Below are 20,398 nucleotides of genomic sequence, written 5' to 3' on the forward strand. Positions count from 1 at the left end.
TATTTGTAATATTTTGTTTTAATTTTATTACCCTTTATTCGTTTATTCATTGTCAAAGCCAAAAAAATAAAACTAGGTGGAGAGTAAATAATTTTTTTATTGAATTAAATCACAAAGCATTATGTTTATTGTGCGATGATTAAATATTACTATTAAACACTCGACTCGAGAAAAGCAACGGCCAGAAAAGTTTAAACAGATATTTAGCACAACTTATATTTTGCGAAAATAAAGTCAGTTAATCGGTAAATGACTATATTTTATCAAATGTCATATACCGATAGTGATTTTAATTTATCAGACTTTTGATGAAAACAGTTACTAAAAGTTTTGAGCACATTGTGAGTAACATCAATAGGCAATTTAAAAGCAAAGCAAATGATTTTTCAAAGATTTTCTTTGACTTGACTCGATAGTTTCTAATCTTTTTCACTGAATATTTTGTATTTTTAAAAGGTTAAATAAAAATTGTATCAGTAAGTAACCACAGACGAAAATATGTTGAAATGAAATGGAGTGTTAAATCGACTAAAATGTGTCACATCCGATGGTGGTAAAAATATGTTTAGAACTGGTTAAGACTTATTTAAAAAATATATAAGGCTTGTGAACATGAAAGGTATTCAAAGCCTCTGATTATTCTTTGTATCACTTTGTAGGAATTATCGCAGCCTATAATGTGTTATTGAATCAGTTATGTCAGCGATGAACTTTACCGTCGTTAGTTCAGTGATTTTTTTATCAGAAATCGAATATCTCTACTTGCTCTACCATACAGAAAAAGAGCGATTTAATTTTTTTATTGATACTGAATGGCTTTTGAAAGAAACCTTTGCTACAATTTTTATAGAATTTTTTACTGAATTTAAATTAAATCTACAATAAAAAAAAACACTAAAATTTGGGATTCTAACCCGCTAAGCAAAAAAATATATCTAATCTGACACATCACAAAAAAATGCCGATCCTTGCTTTAGATGATATATTTTTAATTTATCGCAGAATAATAAAATGCCATTTTTATTCAACTATATGAAAAGTATTACAATAAAAAAAAATAAAGTCTGATTAAAAAATCATTAAAGCGAAAAACTATTGAGACCTTTGTGTTAATCTTAAAATGCATAAGACATAGCTTTCACTAGTATAGTCAAAAGTTATAAAAAAAAACAGTATGAGCATTATTAAAAATATTTTTAGTACACTAACTGTTAAATATATAATTATTAACATAACTTAATCAAATTTCTATTTATATTATGAAATTACTTTTATATTTCATCTCGGCGTAAAAAGTTGCTAAGAACTACTGTCTACAAAATGCAATAAATTAATAATCTTTCACTGGATTCAGTGCTATCTATAAACATAGCTACGTCTTTATAGTATAATAAAATTCCAACGGAATGAAATTGCAAAAAAACGCGAAGTACACTGGCACTTCCACTATTCATAGAGTTCGTTGAACGTCGACCCAATTTTAAGTCGTTTACTTCGTGCTTAATCAACCGGCACTTAAATCAACCCTTATCTATAGCTCTATTGTTCATCATGAAACGCGGTGTGCTCTTAAAAAATGAAATCGATACCACCTATGCCCCACTTATATGTTAAAATCTATAATTAAGCTAGATTTTTAATCTTCAAAAATATATTTACCAGATCGAATACAGCAAATTTACAAATAGAAGTGTGTATTAATTTTCGTTTGATCATATCTTGATTAGATGATTAGTAGCATGCGAACAATTCACGCGCGCGAATGATGAGTGTATTAATTTGTTTTGAATATAGTGATAAACGTTTTATTTAATTATATAAAATGCCACAAATATATTTTTTAATATATAATCCTTTCTTTATTTATGCTTTATTAATAATTTTATTTTATAAAGCAGCGTTCAAACATTTTTTAATCTACACGGACCACTATTATGATTTTTTCTATACGAGTAACTTTCTAAATATAAAATGATACTCTTTTTGCACCCCAAGCTATTTGCAAAAAAATGTATTTGTGATAAATTATATATTAACCATGATATAATAATGATAAAAAATGCAATAAAAACATATTTTATCTTGTGTTAAAGATATTATTTTTTTTTTAATTAATATTTCTGCAAAAAAATTGTATTTGTATTTTAACGCATACGCAAAAAGTCTTAATGAGTGTAAGATCTGGCAAATTTTCGATTAATTGTTTTGTTTTGCAAAGTGTTAACATGTTTTATATTATTATAACACATGCATAAAGTTTCGAATGCATTTATTCCGTATATTGTCACGTACGTTCCGTACTAGCCGACATGAAAAAATAGCGCTCTTAATGCGTAAGAGATTTTGTTCTTACGGTCAATGCGGCATTTTCAACAAAATCTAAATGCTGTGAGCCCTACAATTTTATTTAAAAAAAATAGAGAAATAATAAAAATTATATCTGTAATCGTCATCGGACAAAAGATCTTGAAATTTTTAATTATTTTGCAGCTGGAAGAATCATCGCTAATATCGAATATGATCTGAACCTTTAATAAATATGCAATTTAATAAGGCAAACGTAGTTGATCAGTGGTTCCCTTCTGTAGAGAACTGAAAGAGATCGGAGACATCTGGTGTAGCTCGCGACAGCCTAGGTAGGAGGTCAGATTATAATAATAATTTATAGGCAGCAATGGTATTTTATTTATAAGTGATCATTGTAGCATCATGATGATATTTTGTTTAACCTTTGAACTAATAACTTTACAACTACGGTGTAAACAAATATGTGCATGATCACGGTCCATGATACAAATACTGTAATTCGGTCGAAGATGTAGGTTAAACATATCGTTACAGGATGCGCCAGCTGCGATTAATTAACGTTGCAAATATCATAAATTTTCCTGCAATTTCCACAGAAGTGATTATCGCTGAGCTGCCAACACCCACGGTGCACAATTTAATAATGTCTTATCTAGAATATATTTACGAGAAATAATAATTGTTAACATAACAATGAATATATAGAATAAGGCATATTGTATCTGTGTTTTAATGAATATGGGCGTTAGGTTACATAAAGGATATTGTAATATTTGCAAGAAGCGTTTAAGTAGGTCTTTTAGAACGTTGAAGATTACATTAAAACGGATCGAGTTTAAAAGCAAGATTAATTGCACGGTAACCATTATTGTATAAGTCGATGGAACATTTGATTACACAAAGAAAAACGTGTTTTTTCAACAACAATAAAATATAAATAAAACACTACTTCCTATGAGGTAAATATAGTATCTAAAACCACAACTTTCAAGTTAATAAACAAGGCTATTGTGTTAATTATATTAATAAACTTGACTAGCCATATTATATTTTCATTTTATTTTTATAACTACTCTTGCATTTTGCATGTTTAGCTTTAATTACTTGGTCCAGAGTTTACCAAACTTAACCTATGTAAGATAAATATAAACGGTGCACCGACTATTGATCCAAGAGAGTTTCAAGTATTAATATTCGTAAATACCAGCATCTGTGATGGTTATAAATATATAATATTATATTTAAATAGACTGGGAGAAAATTTATAAAAAATATTGCTTGTCCGAAATTAAATATCATTCTAGATAATTAAGAATGCTTTCATATTTACAAACCATTAAGGAAAATAGATATTTTAAACTATTTACACATATGTTCATTCAAAAGCTATATGTGTAAATAAAAAAATAGTTTTTATGTATACGTAAGTAAACAAATAATTTTCCTAAATTTATAAATAAATAACAGAGTAAACGTTTCAATCTACGTAAAGATATATTATAAAAATAAAAATCGTATCTATAGACATATTATATAAAATCCAAAATATCTCAAATAGCAGATATTAAAATATTACTATAAAACCATCTCATTTACTTTTATTGAAATTATGCAATCCCACTGTACGCTGTCAGGCGTGCGGGGCCAAAATAAAATCGATTATATCAGTCTAATCTTCACGTGACATGCGATCTTAATATTATACATCATTAGAAATCATCGTTTTTTATATATTTTAAAATATTATTATTTCATTGTAATGCGTCTGTTTTTACAGCCCACTCGCTTAGTTTAGTGAGTCACGTTGACTATTACAAAATGTAGTCTTTACTTTCGTAATAAGTGCATTGTGTGTGTCAAAAGTGCATTTAAAATTTAGCTCAAGACCCATAGTATATGTTTGTATTTAAGTTTTTAATTAGTATTTTATAACACAAAGCACACATAGCATCGGAAGCATTTGTATAATAAATATACGTAAATCACTTTTATTGTACATTAAAATTTTGCAGAAAGTGCAGTTTATAATTACATTTATATTCCAATCATAGATGTGTCAGCACAAGTACTTTCCCTTTCTTGTATTAAAGTTCTTGTCATCAAGAATCATATTTTTGCACTAAAAATAGTGTTGTATACTGTGTCGATAAGGTACAACTAGGTATTTCTATACCGGTAATATCGGTATTGGGGCAAAAATTGACCTTTGGTACAAGTGGTATTACAAAATAAAATACCGGTAGTAGCAAAAATATTTTTTTATTTTTTTTAAATCCCTACATCTTTGTTGAAAAATATATTATATAAAACTATGACGTCCATATTGCTTGGAAACTGAAACGGAGAATATATTTGTAATGCTCATTGTAGGGGATTAATCTAAGTAGTTTTATTGTTGTAGGATATCAAAGTAGAATAATATTATCCCTTTTAGTTCTAAAAGGTCAAAATATCGGCTCCCTCTCACGCTGGAGGCCCGTCATTACAGTATGGAAGAGCAGCCGAACTCCTCTTGGGTCAAAACCCGTCCTTGAGGAGAAGGGACGCACTCGGGTAGTAATATAATTAGACGAAAAAGCATTGCAACGTAATGCAAGCAAGCCAATAAGGGCTCGTTCCATTCTCGACAAGCGGAAGTTTATGGGGAGCTAACGGCTGTGGTTGAGGTAGCATTTAATACACCCTCATCGATCCTGGAAGGAGACGATGATGAAAACGCAAAGCATGCAATGCAAGCTAGCCAACGAGAGCCCGTCTCCATTAATTCTCAAGAGAAACACTAAATATACTCTTATAAATAAGTAATACTGCGGGGGGATGTGGACTGTTCTCCCGGCCGTTAAAAGCTGGAAGCCCACCCAAATGGTTGGACTTATAGGGCTCTAGTACCGGTAACGCCAGTGATGCACACAATAGATGCCATGTAGACACTCTACCTATGCACAAAATTCAACTGTCGATACTTCAGTAAAAAAATTATGATAGGGATGGCTGGCGAAGTGAAAATAAAAGCATATTTTTAATTAATTTAAACAATTTTTTACCCAAATAACTTATGTTTGGTGAAGCAAATACAAAATATGCTTCACCAAACATAAGTGCTGAATATTAGCAATATTAAAGTCACAGTAATTTCATTTAGATAAAAACGTATTTAAAATATTTGCATGAAATTTGTTTTTTTTTTTTTTAAAAAAAAAACATTTTTTTATTCACTGAATATTGGTTGTACTATATGATATAAGTAAATGTATTAACGAGTGTTTTTTAACATCAAACTTACGTTATCTTTTTTTAAGTAAATAATCATGAAAAATAAAATATTTTTTTATTGCTGTAGCAACTAAATATTATTGCTTTTTAGTACTTTATATCACTGAGAGTACAGAAAAAAAGTTTTAAATTTTTTAAACACAACATAATTTATTTTAAAAAAATTAAAAAATTGCATATGTTTAGCCAAATTGTCTGTGACTAAAAGGTATTTACGTATTTTGATTTTATAAAAAATTTATAAACATTTATAACTCAAATTTTAATTATCTTGTTCTTAAGATGAGATAAATATATATACAAGAGATAAATTTTTCGAAAACAAATATTATTGAGATATTCTAAAATGAATATCATATGTGCAATAATTAAAATAAAATAATACAAATGAATCACATAAATATCACAATAATCAATCATATAATTTTTTTTTTTAAATATGTTAAAAACAAACAGATTTACAGTTTTTAGGCATAATCGTAACTGACAAAAAATAATAAGTAATATATTTTTTTGCAATAAATTTCCGATTAGTGCTCTGGTCCCTCGTATTAAAATTTAGGAGACACCCAGAAGCAGACGATCGAAAAGACGAGGTTGTCATAAATTTATCCCAAATTTATTGTTTCAAAAGCGAGCATATTTTCGAAAAAAGTGTTTTAATTAAAACATTTAATATTTTTTAATACTAAATCTTCCGTTGTAACCTGACAGTCGCAATCCCAATGCGTTGCAACGGGGTAAAACTGTAATAACCGAGTAAATCAATAAGATATAATGAATACCTACAAGTAAGTATTAACCAACAGACTGAAAGCCTAGGAATCGGTAACCAGCAGACTGAAAGCCTAGGAATATGTGTAATTTAATTTATAACCAATAGATGTCACTGCAGCTGGGACCGTTTTTTTATAATAGGGCATTTTTTACAAATAAAATTCGAGTGCCGCTGCCGTGGCTCGAGCCCGCAACCTCAAAATTACTAGTCTGAGACGTTAAAGACTATGCTATTTAGTGCTTATAACGAATTCAAAAGCTTTGGTTTTGCTAATCAACAATTTTTTGGTCAAATAATTAAAATAATAATAATAAATTCAATACCGGTAATAACCCAAAAATGAGAATTAATAAGCAAGTTTATATTTTTCTGCTGTTTATGTAATAATATTATACAAAAAATATTTGACACAAAAAAAAATATATTTTGCTATTCAATGAAATTTCGAGACGCAGAAGCACAAAAAAAAACATTATTGTTTACAAATGAATTTTTTTAATGCTGTATCTAAATTACATTTAAGGATAAGTACGTAGTAAGTATATTTTCCTACCCCAGGTAAAAATCGCCAATTTATATTAATTCATTTTTTTTTTATTAATAAAACAATTAAATTATTTACCCTTCTGCAAGTTTTATTGGATATAGTATTTAAAATATGTTACAATAATGGAAATTTTGGTTGTTGCCTAACAATTTAAGTTAAAACACGTTTTTATCATAGGGTTTAAAATAATTGGATAGGTATAATATATACAACAAATTTCAGAAAATCGCAGCAAAGTCTCGCACATTCAATTTATTTAGAAAATAATTTAGATTACATTCGTGAGATCCTTTTTCTGTTCTCTGTGCTTTATTTTCTCTCCACCGGAGTACGAGGTATTATTACAATCGAGTGAAAACTTTTGCCGATAGCATATAGTGTTTTTTTTACAACCACTTCTACACGACGTTGTACAACTTCTCGAAAGCGCAATCTTCATCCACCAATTTAACTTTGCGAAAACCTCCTCTGGCTTGCAACAGGTGTCATCGTCTTGTTTCGATGCGACGCAAACTTTTCCAATTTATTACTTTGCAAAGATGGAAAATTTTTATGGAGATGGATGGATGGATGGATGGATGGAAAAGTCGACGCACGGGGATTTTTTATCCACCCAGGGGTCGTAAACTAACGAACCACAATGCGGATCGTAAATCAAAATTAGTGCCCTATCGGGTTTCCGGTCACGGAGCGTTTGCAGAGAGTGCACGATGGAATAACTTTACTAGTTGAATCCGGGACGTATCCCTGGGATTAGAGAGAAATTGTATTAGACGAGCGTAATATGTAATGTGTGTATGTCTGGGTTGTTCCTTTTTACGCTGTAGATTAAACTGGGACTGTAAGTGGATAGGCCCTGTTGTGAGATAAGGGATGGTGGTGACCTTTAGGTCTGGAATAAATTTGTATTCACGTGATAGATGTATTTGTAAGGTCAAACACCAACTTTTTAAATTAATTTCTCGACATAAATAATACTAGTATATATCGGGAATGTTTTTTAAGTTTTTTACTGACGAGCTATTCGTAATATAGAAATATAATGAAATTGTTTAAAAAGAGGTACTATCAAATTTCGTGCAGTAATAATTCTACTATTTGTAGGTTTAAGAATCATGAATGACTATGTTAAGGACATCATTAAATCTATTTGCGAAATATTATTTTAGCGATTGTTTCTACCAAGGCAAGATAAACTGATCCAAATTTACTTTATACAAAACAAATTTTGACACGAAGAAAAAAAATCTCGTTGTTTTGATCAACTTTCAATCATCTCCTTGAAACCTAAAATTTGTTTCATTGGTTCTAAGTAATTTCACCGACTGCAATTCACTGACCGGTAAATTTGTCGAATGGAAAATTGACCGAACAGCAATTCGTCAAACGGAAAGTTCAGCAATTCACCGATTATTTGTTTATTACAAATTATAAAACGTCAGTTAATGTATTTAATTTCTTAGTTTGTCATTTTATCAGTCAAATAAGCTGCTTTTTTAAATATTTCCTTAATTATTAATAATTATTTTTATCATCGCCTTAATTTTTTATAAATTCATAATTCTGTAAATTATTCTTAGTTTATGTTTTTATTGTTTGAACAAATAATTGTTTGGCAAAATCTAAGCCTTAAATTTTTCTCATAATAATGCAATGTACAAATATTAAACACAATATTTAAAACATATTACAATAAATTAAAGTATCTAAAAATAAGAGTATAAATAATTCATTTGTATCTAAAAGTAGCAAAATAAATATTAAAAAACTCTTAATAATGTCTTTCGATACTTTTTACTTGAATGTGCATTCGAGATTATATTTTACTATTTAAAAAATCCATAAATAAAAAATCAAAATATAATGCTATGTATAATTAGCATAAAATATAAATATATTTTCGTCAAAAATATTTAATGAATGAATCCCCCTTATAACTATAAAATTTGCCCAAATGAGAAGTTTGAAAGACGTTACAGTTAGGTTTTATGTTTAAGAAATTAGAACTCTCAAAATCTATTAAGTAAAATAATCTATATAAACTAGTGGTAATTTTATATGATCTGCTTTTATTTATATAATGTTTTCACGTTTTATATATTTTTTTTGTATACCATATACACATGTGTTACTTCGTAACTCATTATTTTATTACTACTTGATGTAGTAATCACATACTTATCAAATCTGTTTCTTTTATTCAATTATTTATATATATACCAATACGTTAAGTATCAGGAAGAAAGAATTACAATATGATTTCACATTATCGTTTATTTAAATATTTTGTACAATTATTGTACATTACATTATCATAATTTTAATTTAATAAACAATTAGATAAATGCAATTAGATCAAACAAGAAAACTAAAATAATTAAAAATTGATTTAAAAAAATTAAGGCGACGATAAAAATAATTATTCATCCGACAATGAACTCTTATTTTATCGCTTTTTAAATTTCATTGAAATTAGATCAATAGTTAAGTATATATAAAAAGATCAACTTCATATGTATTTAACGAAAAAAATAACAAATCAAGAAATTAAATACGTTAACTGACGTTTTATGTTTTTTAATAAATAAATCATCGGCGGTCAATTGTGAAATCGGTGAATTTTTGTGATCCATGTTTTGGTGAAAGACAGAACGCTAAAGATCATCGACGGTTTTGACGGATCGCTCGCAACAGCGCAGGTAGGAGGTCCGCATAGTATAATGAAGCGAAAGCCCGACTCGGTTGAGGTAAAAGTTGCTAGTTAAATAAAATCGCAAGCCATATAAAAATACTAAGCAAGGGCTGGCTATCATAAATTCCAAAAAAATATTTCAATATTTTTTTAATTATTGTATATGCGTATTTTCTGCACTCTTAAAATTATTTTTGCTTCAATATGCAACATATGCATATAACAATTTATCATAATTTTAACTATGCCTGAGATTAATTCCGTTTATTATCAACTTCTGAATATGTATAATCATATACAGTAGACCCCCTGATAACACGGTAAATTGGGTCTATTATTTATGTGTGAGCGAGCCAAAAGGGGGATATTTCACTACATGCGCCTATTTTTTAACCAGTATTTCTTAGTCCCCCAACTACACGCACCCAAATATCACGTTCTCAATTTATCGTGTTATTGGGAGGTCTTACTACACGGTCTTAGTACACGGTTTTGTTTTTTTTTTATATTGACGATAGAAAATAAGGAGCAGATTTATGATTTTAAGTTTATGATTCAAAATCGATTTTAATTTATTATGAATAACACCAACCCGAATCTTTATATTTCATAATTAATTAAAAAGTATTGACAAGATTTTCGCACATTCTAAAATAAAATATTTATAAAAAAATAAAATCCTTAAATTAAATAGCCTCAAAAAACTTATTTTTACATCAACTCTCACAAAGAAAAAAATAATTTTAATATATTTTGGTTTTATTTACATTTTCATACCTATATTAAAATTAATATTACCTACTGTTAAAGATTAGGTTTCACGACGTTAGTATAAATAATAATAAACGCAAATAAATATTTTATATTTGCTTTTACCATAAGCAAATATCAATATGTCATTAAATAACATTTTAAGTATTTTTTAAGAAGTAATAAACTGAAACAAAAATTTCGATTTTTGCTGAAACTCTGCTTCATAATTTTCTGTACTAATATCAATCAATTCAATTGATTATGAAATATTACGCATATAGCACATTTAAAAATTACAATAAAATTTCACATTTCCGGTGCAAAAATTAAGTGCCCCTCAACTTTTTCAAACGTAAATCAAAATTGATAATAAAAAAATAAGATTAATAAATTAATAACCCTCAGAATAAAAAAAAATATTCAACATTCTAAACATATGATGTCTCTTACATTAAAAACTCTGTACAATGCATCTTACTAAATTATGAACCATTCGAAACAATATTTATAGTTGGAAATGTAATCCTGCTATTTATCCTAATAGTTAATATATACATATGTACGATTATTTAGTAATAAAATACAAACAACTAAGTATTTAGTTAAGAATAAGTTGTAAATACGACGATTTGGTCCCAGAAAAGCGGTGAACGGCTGACGAGCGCGCGGTCGAGATCGGCACTAACTTTTTCCAACCGCCAAATATATATTTAAATGACGCTCTTACTTTTATACTCAATTTGATTTTGATTTATACATATTTTGCTTCTGCAAAATACCATTTAATTCAATAATGTAAAAATTGAGGAAAATAATTTCTATCTAAAATAAAAAAGTTTTGTTTATAGTAACTTAAGTAAAATTGAACACTAAAAATAGATATATAGAACTAGATCTGATTTATACAACAAGAATAATTTTCTAATAAAGTTGTCATTGGCCTTAATTAAAAATATATAGCTTTTCGCATGGCAACGATATGAGAATAAAATAAAGGGAAACTATATATATATATATATTTTTTGACAACTGGCACTCCGCGAAAGATAGATATCCAAGGTCATATAATGGATCATTAAATGTCAGTAAAATAATATTGTATAATCAATCATTGTAATAACTAGCGCCGGAAAAGACTCATCAGCGTTAATGATAGTTTCGATCTTAATCTTTTTTTCATTAATTCACCTAAATGCATTTGGCTTTTGATCAGTTTCAGTGTTATACAAGATTTCATCTGAAGTGCATCATTTGTAGAGAAAAAGCGTAAGTTTAATGCTATGCTATACATAATATGCCTGTTAATATATTTCACTGTTTTTTTTTATAATATTTTTTTAGATCAAAATGGGTTCCTACTTTAACTTAACTGCAGCTGTGATAGCTATCTTTGTGATCTTTTATTTTGGAATTTCTGAAGTAAATTCAGACGATGCGACTACAGCTGCTCCTGAAAATGCTGATATTGAAGAAGAATCTACTGACGTTGAATGCTCCATATGGTGCTGGATGCAAAAAGCATTAATATGGATTGTAACCAACGTATTATCAAGATTTTTCTAATTTCAAAGTGCAGAATATTTTATTTATTGTATTTGAATAAGTAAATAAACATTAAATTTTATTTTTCAAAAAAAAATATTTTTTCAAAATGCATATTCTATAAACTACATATTGAAAATAATAAACTTAGATCAAATAAAGCATATAGAATAAAAATCATATTTAATTTTACTAATAAATAAGGCTAAAATTTTCGACAAGAAGTTCCACGGATTATGCCTCTCGAAGGTGGCAACAAAGTCCTTTGATGTATTATAGTTTATATTGATATTTAATAAATTCCTTCTTAATAAGTTCAATAGCTTTAATGCCACTACCGGAATCTAATTTAGGTTCTCTGCTCTTACTTAACTTTATCAATAACACTATAATATTTGAGAAAATTTCAACATTGATCCTCTAAAAAGCTAAAACAACAAATATTTGGGTTAACAATACACGAATGAAACGTAATTTTGAAAAACAAACGTCAAAAAAAATCATTATGAAAACACTTTTTCTTAAGACTATAAACAATTTAATATTATTATTGTAGAAATCCTTTGTCGTTATGAAATGACCAACGGATGTACCAGAGGTATATTTAAATACTGTTATTGCTCCTAAATCATCTATCACTACCATTAGTCCAAGGACCGGTATGAAATACTAAGCCCTAATCATATCATCACTCGCTTGTGACTCTCACGACTTACCCAGCGCAACTGACCACAAGGAACCAGAGATCAGAGATACTCAATTTTCCCAATTTCAAGACTCCTTGACTCTTCTTTGATCGACATTGCTTCCTAATACTAAAACCTGTCTTTTAATACAAATTGGCTTAAAATACATATGTGTGTACCGTAAGCTGTACATTAAACAATTCTTCCAGCGTCTAACTGACTGAATAAGTCGCATCATTCAGCATAGTATCAGAGTATTCGCACAAAAGTGCATCAGAATATTAAAAAATAATCACTTTCTTACGATTTTTAAATAGTATTGACCATTGGAATTCTCTTATAGTTTAGGCAAGAGCGTTTTAACCAGAAATACTATGTTTAGAATATGAGAGTGACGTTTGAGAAGAAACAGAGATTTAGTATGCATACGTCGAAAAAGCTCAGTTTTGTCATCCGGAGCGCGTGTCACTTTAAAAATCTATTATTGCTACGCATTCTGTACAATATTTTATATCGTAGCATTCTTAATTATAGTTCAATTTTTAAGAATTCTAGCAAAGCAGTAGATTCAGAGAAAAAAGACAGTTCAGAGAGTACAATTTATTGCATTTTTAACTTAGTGTATATTCTATTAAGTGCTTTTCAATGTTTCTGAAAGAGTGTTTACAACAATTTGCAGATGGCCAGAGTCGCGATTACGTCCCTTATTTTTACCAGATGTGGCCAGAACATCATCGCTCGAGAAATCTTTCCTGTTTCATGATAAGCTTGTCAGACAAAATGTATGCTATATAATAATAATGCATATTTGAATATGATATGTTACGAGGGTAGGTCAATAAGTTTTTTAAAAATCCAAGGGATAGCGCTGGTAGTATCGAAAAAAAATTGTTTCTGAAAAGTATCATCTGTCAATAGACTACTGTCAATTTTCCAGCCATTTTTACAATCAATAAAAAACAAACAACCTTTGCTATTTTCGAACTATGGAAAAAACTAGATGCATGTAGTGATTAAACACTTACATTTGAAAGGTAAATAGCAGAAAGAAATGAAAGTCGAGTTGTATGAAGTTCATACCACGTCTTCACCAGCGTTTAAAATTGTTTACAATTGGTTGAATGAGTTTAATCATGGCCGTACATCCACAAGTGATGAACATCATTCGCGAAGTCCACTTGAGGTGACTACGCCAGAAATGATCGACAAAATTCACGATTTGCCCTTAAGTGATCGACGAGTCAAAGTACGCAAGCTTGCTTAGGCAATAAGAATATCGCATGGGTCGTTTTATCTAATAGCTACATCGTTTTATCTCATTTATATTCATATAAATATTCTTCCATGTCATATTTACATTAAGGGTATAACAGTAAACTAATGAATCTTTGAATTTCAGAGCACTAAAACGATGACCATAAGCTTATGAATCCATTGTTGCTTAATTTTTATGAGAAAGGGTTGACTCAAATGTTTGAATATTTATTCAACTGTAAATAATATAGATTAAGTCAATTAAATATATAATAATTTATAAGCAAGACTTATCGCTGTCGTATTAATTGTATAACAACCCACGTGCCATACGGCACATACAAGAATTTCATAGAAACCCCTACGTAAACTCATTAAACCTTTATATGTGAAAAACACGCCTAAGCCGCGGGCGTCCAGCATTCGGGGGTGCGAAATTCACCACTGAAAATCCTTTCTTACCCCTTTAAATATATATTAAATTTAGGTAGGTGTCCGGGAAAGTGTCTGAGAACACGACTGTACATCGCGGGGGCGAATAACATTGCATTCCTCTGTAAACGTATGGACATTTTGCTCTCCACGGGGTTACTGTTTTTTATTAGACAGTATATCGTTGTCTATGGTTTGCGGCCAAATTAAGTGTAGTTCGATTGACTGTAATAACGTGACACTAGTATGATAAGGGTTATTCGGTTGTGATGCGAAATTGGAATAAGTAGTTGACGTCATACATTGGAACGATTCTAAAAATAACCCCTTAAGGGATGAGTTCGGAATTGGGGCGCCACATACGTGGGCAAACGCCTAGGGCGCTGATTGAGGTGAGCAAAGCTGTCAAGAAAACGCTTACAAGAAGTGTTGCGCTATTTAAGTTCACAGATTGATACATAAACGTGAATCGGCATTTGTCATGTCTAACCCTTTACGTTATTGTAGAATGTGTTTAAAAATAAAATATATCACCCCTTACAAGTTAATTTTTGCTATAATTCTGTTACTTTTTATCATCTGAGTATGTCCTTTTATATTTTGAATCTCTGCTGCTTTTGACATAGATTTTATTCAAAAGATTCACAAATGAAAGAGATACTAGACGGAATGGAAAAAAGCATACGCGAATAAAATCATTGCTCTTCAAATAATACACAATAAGCAATGACTGATTTTAAATAATAAACTAAAACAAACCAAAAACAGTAAATTTTATCAAAGTATATTTTTAAACTGTCAACAGAATTTTTCTATCTTAACCCAAATTTAATGTAAATGTAAATTTTATTTCATTATAAAAATAATACTTGCACATTTAAACATTTCAAAAATATAGTTTTAAATACAGTTATAATGCACACCTAAAATAGATAAGCATCATCTTATTGTTTTCCGGCTCCTCATACTTGTGTGTGTTTGGCAAGCTCGTTGAGAAACCAGATGGCTTACGTCGTGGCAGCAACGGGTAAGAATAAGTAAATATAGTTGCAAATATATATGCAGGATTAATTTTATATTAATAAAAGATTAGTCAATCAGTTAAGTGTTAAGACCAAGTTGTAAGTATGATGGTTAATCCCAAGAAAATAGGTTTAAGGCCAACAAGCGCTAAGTCTGAATTATCACAATCCTTTTTCGACTGCTTAATAAATGTTTAGACGGCTGCCCTCGAAAGTTGCCCTGGTAAATAATAATAATGTATGTATATACGTTATACAATAATTATTATTGACTGAACTACTAAAAATAATTATAGGAATAAACTCTAAATTTTTTAATAAAAACTTTGCTTTTGATTGTATTTTAGCAAAAAGCAAGACTTATAATTATGGCCTATATTCAATATTTGTTATAATTGGATTAAATTAGTTTTGTTTATGAGTTATGAACTATTAAAAAAGCACCTATAATCGTTGGATCGCAATTATCTTGTGCAATTTTTAGAAAGAGTCATAAAATTTAATGTTTTTTAATAAATATGATAGTGTTTTAGCGAACTGTTAGACAAAGTCTCTCTCGTAATGTGAGATTTATTGCTAAATGCTTGAAATTAGAACAAATAAATATAGAAAATTAAAAATATTAAAAAGTTGGTGAAGAACTGTGAACACAATAGGGGAGCTTTTAATTAAGATGTTGTAGTTTGTAATTATTAAAAAAATAAATATTTGAGGAATTTAATAGCAAAAATTAGTAATTTAAAAAAAATAGTAAAATATATTCACAAAAATTGTTTAAATTAAAAAAAATTGAGTTCAAAATTTTGACAAAAATATTTTTAAGTTAAGGAATTTGTATTTTTGGCTAAAAATTTATCAAATACAACATTTCATTTTTTAAATACAGTGTGGAGACAAAAAAAAGTCAAAATAGAGTTAAAATTCTTTGACCGTCTTAACTTAAATTCATTTAAAAATTCAAAAATCTTTTTAAAAAAAATATTAAGTTAAAAAACGCCGATAAATTGATAAATTAAACTTATTTTGATTATTATGTCTATTTGTGTTTTTGTGCTAGAGCTTTCAAAACCCCGTAAAAAACGGTTTTCGTTTTTTTTACAAATCAAAAACCGGTTTTAACAGTCCTCAAAAAATTAAGATATTATGTTTTACATATTTATTTTAAAAATAAATACGTGGTAATAAATATGCCAAAAAAATCTATTTTCATTGCTATTAAATATAGTAATCATGATAAAATAACCAGAAATAGATAATCAAATGCACAGAAAAATATTATATTAGAAAATATACGTACATTCATTCTTTTTTTTATTTTTTTGCAGAGTAGATATACAAAATAAATTATAAATTGTGAACTATTTGCAATAAGATACATTATAACGGACATTTATTGACAAGAAAAATACAAATGGATTAAAATTCTGTATCGTATTCGAGACGTATCCGTCAAATCACAGATGCAGATTATGGTTTGCCAATTGCATTGCTTGCATATTCACGCATTGAATAAGTGACACCGCAATATGTACACATTTCATACGTCATTATTATGAGGAATAGATTGCAATATTGGTTTTTATGCAAGTTGGATGCATTGTCTATTGCATTTTACGCATAAAATAATCGTTTTTATTGTGCATAATGTGCGGTTAATAGACAGATAATGACAGGGAGGTGAAATTTTGGTATCTGTTAGCACCATTGTTGCAATTGTCTTTAGGCAAAACGCTTTTTCCTTTTCATGCGTTAGAAATTGTTTTTTTAATAACCTTAGCATTAACTGCGCAGCTAGGTGGACCTCCCACATATGGTATATTTAAAAGCAGTGTATTTTAAAATAGTCCACGAAATGTACTAAATTTAAATATGAATAATTTAGTATTTATTTTTATTAAATTAATTAAATGATATTAATAAATTCTATGAATCTAAATTTATTTTAAAATTCTGTTTGAAGTATAATTAACTGAATCTATTTTCACTTTTTTTTTTTAACACAATGAACAAATTTAACTATATAAATGCTATGAGTTTAATTAAATTATTTAATTTACTAAATTATATTTTAAGAATTCTTTTGACTTGACAAATTTAATATTTTATAAATAGAAATACATAAGTGAGTTTTTATTTATTATGGCTTCCAATTTCTAAAACAGTGGCAAATTACACGACAACAAGCGCTGCCTTAATAACACTTCAATCCTTATTATCCCGGTTTATTAATGTTTTGATTACGAAACGCGAATTCGCTATAATTTAATAATAATTTATCATCTACGCATTTTCAAATCCTGGATAACATCTGTAGTGGATTACTTTTAATCAAGATGCTTGGTTATCTAAAGACAATTTGCTCTAAATCCACAAATCCTTACTTTGTATTATGTAAGTCCAGGAAATATAATAATTAAATAATAATGTCAAAACAACAATGTTTTCGTAGCATTTAACCACTGTTATTATATTTCATTGTAATTGTGTTTTCATAAAAAAAAAAACATATTTTAAATCATCAGTGACTAAATAACCTTGCAAAAATAATCATCATCATTTTAAAATTGGTCATAAAGCGATTTATTCGAAATGATCTTCACGTCCCTAATTATTTGCATCATTATATTTTTAGTATATATAGCTGGGATTCTGTTGCATTGTGTATCAATCTAACTAAAGATTCAGTTTGCTAGTAGCTTATTTATCAAAATGGCGCATTTCAACAAGTTTCTGGTTTTGGCTGTTTTCCTGCTGATTGAAGCCTGGAATTGTGAAGCTATGACGGAAGCTATGATGAAGCATGGACACGATTTCCTAAAGAACGCAACGGAGTGCAAGGAAATGGTAAAAGCCACAGATGAAGACGTGAGTATGTTCATGGCCAAGAAGATCCCAGACACAGCGACAGGAGCTTGCATGATAGCGTGCATGATGGAGAAGCTGCAAGTCTTAGTCGATGGAAAATATAACCCAGACGCTCCCAGGATCATGGCCCATGACGTCTTAGGCCACGAAGACGTAGTGGCCGATCTGATTGGCGACATGGCTAAACATTGCGAGAAAGTGATCAAACCAGGCGAATTTAAATGCATCATGGCCAAAAATCTGGCCAAATGTAACATGGATCTGGTGAATAACTTCAGGGAGTTCATCAAAACGCAATAGTAATAACGATTCGATCGGCTCCTGTTTTATTTTCCTTATGTATTATTTATGTTAACTGTAAAAAATCGCACAGATACGAAATCGTTTTCAGTGTCACTTTCAACAAGTTTCGTGAAGATGTTCTAAAGTTAGAGAATGTTCAATCCGAGCTTGTTGCAGCCATAATGTCGATCGACGAACATGCTAGGTTCGCTATGGTGTTGCTTGGAATATTACCATTTAATCCTGTCTAATTTTGTATTGTTAAATATAAAAGTTAAACGATTGTTATTTAATTAAAATACTAGCAAATATAACTGTTGTTGACCATACAAAAATAATTTGTTTTACTTTCATTTATGATAATAACTTTCTTTCCTAGCATTTAAAAACTAATACTCTTAAGACATACTTAAAGCTTCGACTCTAAAGATTCATTTTACAGCATACCATAAAAAAATACAAATGAGAATATGTATTCTGTTCAGAAATTACAGTCAATAGACAGCATTTAAAAAAGAATTTCATTGCTTAATTTATAGTCAATTAGTCTGCTATGACTTTTTTTAATTAACGATTTTTTGTCCCATCAAAGCATTGTTTTTAATTTGCCTTAACTCAAAAACATCTATTGAAAACTATAAATTACATATAAACAGATACTAAATTTTTAAAAATAATAGTATTTTTACAGAAAATAGATGTTTGCTTTAATAATTTAATAAATATACATATATGTGTATTTAAGTGCGTGTTTGATAAGTATCTGTTTAAAATTTTGTATTAAAGTCATAATGACGCATTGGGTAAATCTATCAAATAATGCATTTTTATAAAAAAAAAAAAAAATTTTAGGGTTTTAATTTAAGCGTTCATAATTAGTTCAATTAAAGTTGCATTTGAGTAATTCAAGTAAATTTTTTTGCCACACAACAAAATAATGTGTAATTAAAATAATAACATAATTGGTGAGATTTTTCCCAAAAAAGACAAGATAATTTTACTATTTTTATTTTAATATTTGGACTTTCACTAAATAAATATTGAAAAATAATTACAATTGCATTTTAGCTATTATTTAATATCGATAAAAGTCATCGTGACGCATTGGGTCAATCTAGCGAGTCAATGATTTTTTTATACTCTCTCAAAATACCTAAATGTTTATTTCAAATATACTAATTAAATTAAATTAAATTAAAGTTACATTAAATACCGTAACTTAAGCTAGAATATATTTTTGTGTAAAATATAAAAGAAGAATAAATATTTTTTATTGATAAAAGATAATATTATTTTTATCTATAAAATATAAGATTTTTGCTACAAAGACAAGATAACTTTAAAATTAAGTGAAAATTTAAGCTGAATTATGCTATATTATACTTTTATAACACTCAGTATAAAAAAATTAATTTAATTGCAGTTTAGTTAATAATAATTAAATAATTAATATTGATAAAAGTCGAGACGCATTGGGTCAATCTAGCAAGTCAATGGCTTTTTATATTCTCAAAATTGCTCAATTTTTATTTCAGATATACCATTTATGTGAAATTAAATTAAAGTAACATTAAATACCGAAACTTGAGTTATAATATATTTTTGCGTAAAATATAATACAAGAATAAATATTTTTTTATTAATAATTTTTATCAATAAAACATAAAAAAATGCTAAAAATAAAACTTTAAGCTGAATTATGCTATAATAATTTTAATTGCATTTTATTTATTAATTAATATTGATAAAGGTCATCCAGACGCATTGGGTAAATTTATCAAGTCAGTAAATTTTTCCATTTGATCAAAAGTCTATATTTAATTATATATGTAATACTGTTTATGGTTAAATTAAAGTTACATTTAACAGCTTAACTCCCGTGGACTCGTGTACAAGTCTTTTGAAACAGGAAAAGAACATTATTTAGTGGCCGTGAACTTAGGCTAAAGTCCTGCGTCATGCGTT

The 20,398-nt window shown here is 28.5% G+C and overlaps 1 protein-coding gene across 1 annotated transcript; it reads left to right on the plus strand.

Annotated features, from left to right (window-relative positions):
* The first annotated feature begins 17,966 nt into the window (after nt 1–17,966).
* Nucleotides 17,967–18,768, plus strand: LOC148235560 (general odorant-binding protein 19d-like). Its single transcript, XM_088184136.1, has one exon. It carries the CDS (start codon nt 17,996–17,998, stop codon nt 18,449–18,451), a length of 456 nt encoding a protein of 151 aa, XP_088040262.1. The 5' UTR covers nt 17,967–17,995; the 3' UTR covers nt 18,452–18,768.
* The last annotated feature ends 1,630 nt before the right edge of the window (nt 18,769–20,398 follow it).

Source organism: Plectrocnemia conspersa, unplaced genomic scaffold, assembly GCF_051122295.1.
Source record: "Plectrocnemia conspersa isolate PC_06_02 unplaced genomic scaffold, ASM5112229v1 ptg000004l, whole genome shotgun sequence".
NCBI lineage: Eukaryota > Metazoa > Arthropoda > Insecta > Trichoptera > Polycentropodidae > Plectrocnemia > Plectrocnemia conspersa.